The sequence below is a fragment of the Orycteropus afer genome, unplaced genomic scaffold (assembly GCF_000298275.1).
Source record: "Orycteropus afer afer isolate SDZICR_OR568_19922 unplaced genomic scaffold, OryAfe1.0 scaffold00419, whole genome shotgun sequence".
Classification (NCBI taxonomy): domain Eukaryota; kingdom Metazoa; phylum Chordata; class Mammalia; order Tubulidentata; family Orycteropodidae; genus Orycteropus; species Orycteropus afer.
In genome coordinates, this window is record NW_006922006.1 from 2261859 (window position 1) to 2270130 (window position 8272).

General features: G+C 37.6%; 1 protein-coding gene across 1 annotated transcript; it reads right to left on the reverse strand.

The window, feature by feature from the left end:
* Positions 1–3156: 3156 nt before the first annotated feature.
* LOC103208195 (olfactory receptor 5AK2-like) lies at positions 3157–4086 on the reverse strand. Its single transcript, XM_007953875.1, has one exon. It carries the CDS (start codon positions 4084–4086, stop codon positions 3157–3159), a length of 930 nt encoding a protein of 309 aa, XP_007952066.1.
* Positions 4087–8272: the final 4186 nt, after the last annotated feature.

The following is an 8272-nucleotide window of genomic DNA, read 5'->3' on the forward strand; positions in this document are numbered from 1 at the left end:
GATCATCACAAAGATAGCTCACAGTTGAATCTTATGGGATGAGTACTGTTCCCTTGAACATCTGTATTCCAGGTGCAGAGACAGGATCAAAGAATACAACCTTCATTAGTTATTTTTCTGCTGAGGAAGAGTGGGGCTTCTCAGAGGGGGACATTTTTTTTCATGTTGCAAACCTTAAGATACCACAAAAACCAAACTAAACTCACTGCCATCAAGTCAATTCTGACTTATAGCAACTCCCTTTGGGTTTCTGAGGCAGTAAATCTTTACAGAATTAGATTGTCCCATCTTCCTTCTGTGAAGTGGTTGGTGGGTTTGAACTGCCAACCTTCTGACTAACAGTCAGAACCTTAGGCACCGCACCACCAGAGCTCTTCTTATCAAATCTCTCTCTGTGTGTGTGTGTGTGTGTGTGTGTGTGTGTGACAGAGAGAGTGAGAGAGAGAGAAAGAGAGTGAGAGTGAGAGCAAGAGGGAGAGAGAGAGGGAGAGAGAGAAAGAAGGCGAGAGATGAGTGCTTTTTATAATGTCAGTTACCCAATGTTGAAATAATCCTTATTAACATCCATTATTATTATTCATTGAGGTTTATTAGTGCTAAACACTTTTGTTTCCATGTGTTATATTTACCTAATTAACTAATACCCAAACTCCATAAAGCCAATTATATTAAAAATTCAATGGTTCATAATAACAAATGGGCAGTAGTTTGTGATGTGCATCAAAACATTTTTATTATTGCTGTGTTATTATGTTAAAGATGTTTTAGTGTGTCTGGAAGTGTTTCTTTAATGTTTTTTATGTGTAGAGGGGTACACTATATACTAAGACAAACATTTGTCTAACTGGTGTTAGATAGGAGCTGTACCTAACTGTTCCAACTTACATACAAATTTTACTTAAAGACAGACTTAGGAATGGAACTGGTTCGTAATCTGGGAACTGCCTGTACAAAGATACTTATAGATGTTGGGCTCCACTCAATATTACTGAATCAAAATCCTCAGGACTGGGCTACAGTCATTTAGACTTTGAAAAAGTCTCCCTGGTCATTCAAATGCTTCTACCCATTGGAAATCACCCAGCAGTTTCATGAAAGAAAGACCTAGAGATCGATTTCTGTAAATTTATAGGCAAGAAAATCCTATGGGGGCAATTTTACTCTTCCACATGGGGTCACTATAAGCCAGAATTGACTGGATGGCACCCAACAACAAGTGTAGGCTACACACCAATGTATTTTTAAGCTAAGAATTTATCTGTATTTTTGCTTTTTATCAAGTATTCATTTATTCAATATTTATGGACTATCTGTTATGTGTACAGCTCTATACCAGATGTGAAAAGGTCAGAGAAGGAAAAAAATATCTCAACTGCCTTATAGATGGTTGTTGTTGTTGTTGTTATGTGCCATTGAGTCGGACCCGACTCATAGAGACCCCTCCTTGGGTTGCCGAGGCAGTATCACTACGAAAGTAGATTGCCCAACCTTCCTTCCAAGGAGTGGCCGGTGGGTTTGAACCACCAGCCTCCTGGTTATCAGTCAAATGCCTTAGGCACTATGCTACCAGAGATCCCCTTATAGATGGTAGGAAAGGTGATATTTAAATGTGTAACTTATTTATCATGTTATATATATATGGAAAACTCCAAACCAAGCTCACTGCCATTGGGTTGATTCTGACTCATAGCAATGCCCATTGGGTTTCTGAGGCTGTAAATCTTTACATAAGTAGATTGCTCCATCTTCCTTCTGCAGAACAGCTGGTGGGTTTGAACTGCCAAACTTCTGGTTAGCAGTCAAATGCCTTAAGCACTGTGCCACCACAACTTCTTTCTATATATATCTGACTCTATGGCACATAACAAAACAACAACATAACACACACACACACACACACATACATATATATATGTGATATGTAAATAATTCCATAGACAGGAAGTGTTGAATAATATTTATTGATACAAATAGAGTGCTATGGATATTCAGTGGAAGAAGACATTACTTTCAAAGGTACAGGGTTGGTAACAAAAAAGGGAAAACTTCAGAGAAAAACGGACTCTTGAAGTAGGATTTGAGCACAAGAAGTTATGTTATTTCACATAATGTATGCACTGAGTAAATTGTATGTGGCTTTCTGGGTTTGAAGAAATCAGTTGTGATGTGATGAGAAGAGTTATGAAGAGCACCATGTAGCAAGAACTGGGCTCCAAGAGCCAGCAAGGAAGAGGGGAACTCAGTCCTACAATCACAATAAGATGAATTCTTCCAACAACCTGAGGAGTTTGGAAGCAGATATACCCCCAGTGGAGCCTCAGCTGAGAATCCAGTCCTGGTGGAAACCTTGATCGTAGCCTTGCAAAGGACGCAGCCAAGCCAAGTCAGGATTCCTGATCAGGTGTGCTCTTCAAGTCACTAAGTTTATGGAAATTTGTTGCACAGCAATAGATAATGAGTACAGATTCTGGAACTGCAATATAATTTTATTTCCCTGTTGAGAGATATTCATTACCTGGACCTTGGTTCCATAAACAACACTACAATAAATGTCTTTGAAGATAGGGCATTATGAACTTGAACTTTGATTTCTCTAACTCAATTTGCAGGAGTAAAATTCTGGATTGCAGATGTTTTTTTCTTCTTTGAAAAATACATTACTGATTCCTTCCAAAGTAAAATAACACTTCAATTTTCCATTAATGATAGATGAGTATTCTTTTCCTTATATCTCAGCAAGTAACAGGCATTACCATTCTTTTTCAATTTTAGGCAGTTGGATGGTGTAGAGTGGTTCTCTCATTGTTATTTTAATTTGCTTTTCACTATTAGTAAGATCAATCACTTTTCTATATTGGTTGGCTGTTTAGTTTTAATTTTCTAAAAATTGGCACTGTTAGTTTGTCAGTCTGGTTGTTTACATACATACCAAAACAAAACAAAACAAAAATCCCATGAAACTCACTGTGGTGGAGTCGGATCTGACTCATAGTGACCCCTCCATGGGTTTCTGAGGCAGTATCACTATGGAAGTAGATTGCCCAATCTTCCTTCCGAGGAGTGGCTGGTGGGTTTGAACTGCCAGCCTTCTGGTTAGCAGTCAAATGCCTTAGGCACTAGGCTACCAGAGCTCCTATTTACATATATGTTGTCAAACTAGAAGCACTTTTTTCTGATCCCCTTTAGAGCTTCTTTCACTTCATGGTTTCTTAAGCTGTAGATCATGGGATTTATCATGGGGACCATGATGCCATAAAACACAGAGGCTGCTTTCTCATGCTCTTGAGTCTCAGTGCTACTATGGGGTAGATACATGTAAGAGAGAGCCCCGTAGAGAATGGTGATGGCTGTCAAGTGAGAGGCACACGTGGAGAAGGCTTTTTTCCTCCCAGCTGTAGAAGATATCTTCACGATGGCAGCCAGGATATATGTATAGGAAAAGATGATAATTAACACAGTGAATACCAAGTTAAACCCCACAAAGACTGCAAGTAGCATGATGCTGAAATCAACATTGGAGCATGCGAGGGCCAGAATTGGGGGCTCATCACAGAAAAAGTGGTTAATTTCATTGGATTTGCAAAATTTCAATGAGAAAGTAAAACTTGTGTTTACAGAGGCATTTGTGAAGCCCATGAAGTATGAGGCAACTAACAGTTGAGTGCAGACTCTTTGGGACATGATTACTGGATAGTGGAGTGGGTTACAGATAGCCACATAGCGGTCCACTGCCATAGCAGCCAGGATATAGAGGTCACATGTTGCAAAAATACCATAGACTAGTAATTGTACCATACATCCTGTGAATGAGATAGATTTTTCTGTCCCTATGAAGTTTTGCAACATCTTGGGAGTGATAGCAGAGGAGTAACAGAGATCAACAAAAGCCAAGTGTTGAAGGAAGAAGTACATGGGAGTGTGAAGGCCAGAATCAATTTTGATGAGTAGAATCATCCCAACATTACCCACTAGGGTGGTCACATAGATCACTAAAAATACTAGGAAGAGGATATGCCAAAATTTGTGTTGCCCAGCAAATCCCAGGAGAACAAATTCAGTCACTTGAGTGCCATTGTGCAGTTTCATGGTTAGCAGAATTTAAATATCAGCTGGAGACTTGCAAAGAAAGAACAGAGAAATCTAAGATCATTATAATCCTTCAACTCATTCCAGAATTGGAAATGGTATAATATTTGGGTTCATAGTGGGGTCAGAGGATATTTTCAATGGCATAACTGATTTGAATTTAAAAGACAATATTGTAGATGGCTGAAACCTGTCCCCAACTTCAATAACTTTATTCCACAGTGTGGGGAAATTGCCGTGGAGCACCAGCTGTGCTCTCAGAGTGCAAACTGATGAATATTTCATAAGTATATCTTCTAAGGAAGATGAAAAATTCACACTTTTACTTAGTTTTGGTTCCTTTTATACACTATATATTTTAATTAAAATACACCTTAATACCTAAATATAAATTATTTTATCTGAAAATCTTGAGTCACTCATGGAGTTCCCTTTTATCTTGCTCCTACTTAATTGCCTGTCCTCATCTTACATCTCTCACTTCCTTTCTGACTGTGCAGTAGCCAGAATTTTACAGGCTGGTAAATGAAACAGGAATTAAATAGGTGACAGCACTACATACCCCATAGACATAGAAAAGGTGATAAGAAATTACTATAAACAACTTTTCCTTTTGCTTGTTAGCTGCTGTCACATTGGCCCTGACTCATGGTGACCCCATAAGCAACAGGACTGGACCATTGGGATCCATAGGGCTTTCATTGGCTGATTTATTTTTCGTGAAGTATATTGCCAGGCCGTTCTTCCTTTCGTGTCTGGAAGTTCAACTGAAACATGTTCAGCCTCACAGCAACACATATGCCTCCACTGACAGATGAGTCTTGGCTGCACTTAAGGTATAACTGCTGGGACTTGAACCTGGATTTCCTGCATGGAAGGTGAGAATTTTACCACTGGACCACCACTGCTCTCATGAACAACTTTACATACATTAATCTGACAAGTTAGATGAAATGGATTAATTCATTGAAAGTACAAACTATCACAACTTGGGCATTATGGAATAGACAATTTCAATAGCCCTATAAGTAGTAAGGGAGCTCTGGTAGCATAGTGGCTAAAGCACTTGACTGCTAACCAGAAGGCTGGCGGTTCAAACCCACCAGCCACTCCTCGGAAGGAAGGTTGGGCAATCTACTTCCGTAGTGATACTGCCTCGGAAACCCAAGGAGGGGTCTCTATGAGTCGGGTCCGACTCGATGGCACATAACAACAACAACAACAACGTAAGTAGTAAGGGAGCTCTGGTGGCACTGTGCCTAAGGTATTTGACTGCTAACCAGAAGGGTGACAGTTCAAACCCATCAGCCACTCCTCAGAAGGAAGGTTGGGCAATCTACTTCTGTAGGGCTACCACCTCAGAATCCCAAGGATGGGTCATTGTAAGTGGGATCTGACTCAACAGCAGTGAGAGTTATAACTTGTAAGGAAATTAAATTTGTAAATTGAAATCTCCCCAAAAGGGAATCACTGAATATTTAAATCATAAAGTATTTAAAGACTTGACATCAAATTACACAATCTCTTCCAATAAATAGAAGTAAAAAGAACACTTCCCAACTCATTCTATGAATCCAGTATTACCCTGATAACAAGACCAGACAAAAACAGTACAAAAAACTAAAATAAACAAAAGGTACAGCCCAATATTGGTCATGAATATAGACACAAAATATTAGAAAATACACTTAACCAATAAATATAAGAACTTTATACCACAACCAAGTGAGATTTATCCTGGAGTGGAAGTCAAGTTCAATATCTGAAAATGAATTAATGTAATCCACCATATTAATAGTCTAATGAAAAAATATCAGAGGATCATATAAAGTGATTTGCAAATTCAATACCCATTCATGATAAAAACTTTCAGAAACTACGAATAGAGGGAGGACACCCTCAACATTATAAAGAACATCTACGAAATTTCCTTACACCTGACATTATAGTTAATGGTTAAAGACTGAATACTTTTGCCCTAAGATAGAGACCAGGGTAAGGATGTCTACTCTCACCACTGCTTTTCAACACACTCCTGGAATGTCTAGTCAATGCAATAAGAAAAGAAAAGAAAATTAGAGACATACAGATCAGAAAGGAAGAAATGAAACTGTCCCTATTTCCAGATGACATGGTGATCAATTTAGAAAAATCCCAAGAACTCTACCAAAAGCTCCTAAAACTAATAAGTGAATTCGACAAGGTCACAAGGTAGGTGCAAGATAAACATACAAAAATCAATTATGTTTCTATTCTGGCAATGAGTATATGGGAGTCAACTAAAAAACACAACACATTTAAAACCCCTAAAAGAAATACTTAAGTGTAAATCTAACAAATCTGTAAAGGACTTGTGTACTGAAAATTATGAAATGCCAAAGAAAGAAAGCAAAGAAGATCTAAATAAATAGATATATCTGTTCACAGATTGGTAGAATCAACATTGTAAATGTCAATTCTCCCCAAATTAATGTCAGGTTTAACACAATTTGTATAAAAATCTCTGTAGCATCTTTAATTATAGATGATATTATTAAATTATTACAGAATAAACTGAACTAAAATATCAAATACAATCTTGAATACGAAGAATAAAGGGGGATGCATTATTCCACCTGGTCTTGAGATTTATAATGTAACTAAAATAATAAGGGCTGTGTTATTGGTAGAGGCATAAACAAAAAGGTGGAACAACATAAAGAACTTAGAAACACATCCACACATATACAGCCAACTGATTTTTTACAGAGGTGCAAAAGCAGTTCAGTGGAGGAAGGGTAACAAATGGTGCTGCGGCAATTGGGTATCCATAGACAAAAGCATGAACCATGACCCTGAAACTCGCACTTTTCCAAAGTACCTCAAAAGGTATCACTGAACTGTGTATAAAATGTGAAACTAAAAACATTTCAGGAGATATAATATCTCTTAGATGATAGCATTGAGACTCAGGGCTTGGACATAATACCAGAAGCACAACCCATTAAACAACAACAAAAAAATTGATACATTGAACCTTATCAAAATTAAAACATTTGCTTTTACTTTTTATTTGTGAAACTCCCTGTTAAGAGGATGGGAAGGTATGCTACAGACTAGTAGAAAATAGTTGCAAACCACGTATTTGATGAGGGACCCATATCTAGAGTATACAAAGAGCTCTTAAAATTAAATATTAAAACAAATCAATACAGTTAGAAAATGGGCAAAAACAAACAAACAAAAGAGATGGATGAACATTTCACCAAAGAGGCATATATGATGGAAAATAAACACATGAAAAGGTGTTCAATACCATCAGGAAAATGCAAATTAAGAACACATGAGATAGTACTACAAATCAGACTGGCTAAAAACAAAACAAACAAAAAACAAAACAAAACAAAAAAATCTAGTGACAATACCAAGAGCTGGTGAGGACACAGAGAAAAGTATCTCTCATACATTCCTGGTGGGAACATGAAATGATACAGTCACTCTGGAAAATAGTTTGAGTTTCGTTAAAAAAATAAACACACACGTACCATGCAACCCAGCAACTGCACTCTTGGGATATTATGTTAACAAAAAACTTATATCTGCACAAATAATTTTTCATAGCAACTTTTTAAAAATTTGTAATAGCCAAAAACTATGAACAACCCAAATGTCTACAGCATTAAATGATTAAATAAACTGTGCTACACCACAACACCACCACCACTGAGACTACCCAGCAATAAAGAGGGAAAAACGATTGAATACACACAACGACGTGAAAGGATCTCAAGTACTTTATGCTGAATGACAAAGCTAGTCTCAAAAGTCACATATTGTATGATTCCACTTGCATAATATTTGCAAAAAAGACAAAATGATGGAGATGGAGTGCAGATTGGTAACTGCCAGGGATTAGGGAGAAAGGGGAGTGTGACTCTCAGAGGTAGTAACAGGGAGGTCTTTGTGGTGATGTATCTTGATTGTGATGTTGGTCACACCAATCTACACATGTGATGAAATAACTGAGAACTATGAACATATGTTATATCAATACCAAATTCCTGATGTTGATATCCTAGTATAATGATGTAAGAGGAAACCACTTGCGAGAAACTTGGTGAAGGGTACATGTGGCCTTTCTCTATGGTCTTTGCAACTTCCTGTGAATATAGAGGAGTTCAAAAAAATTGAGAAGAGCAGGAAAAAA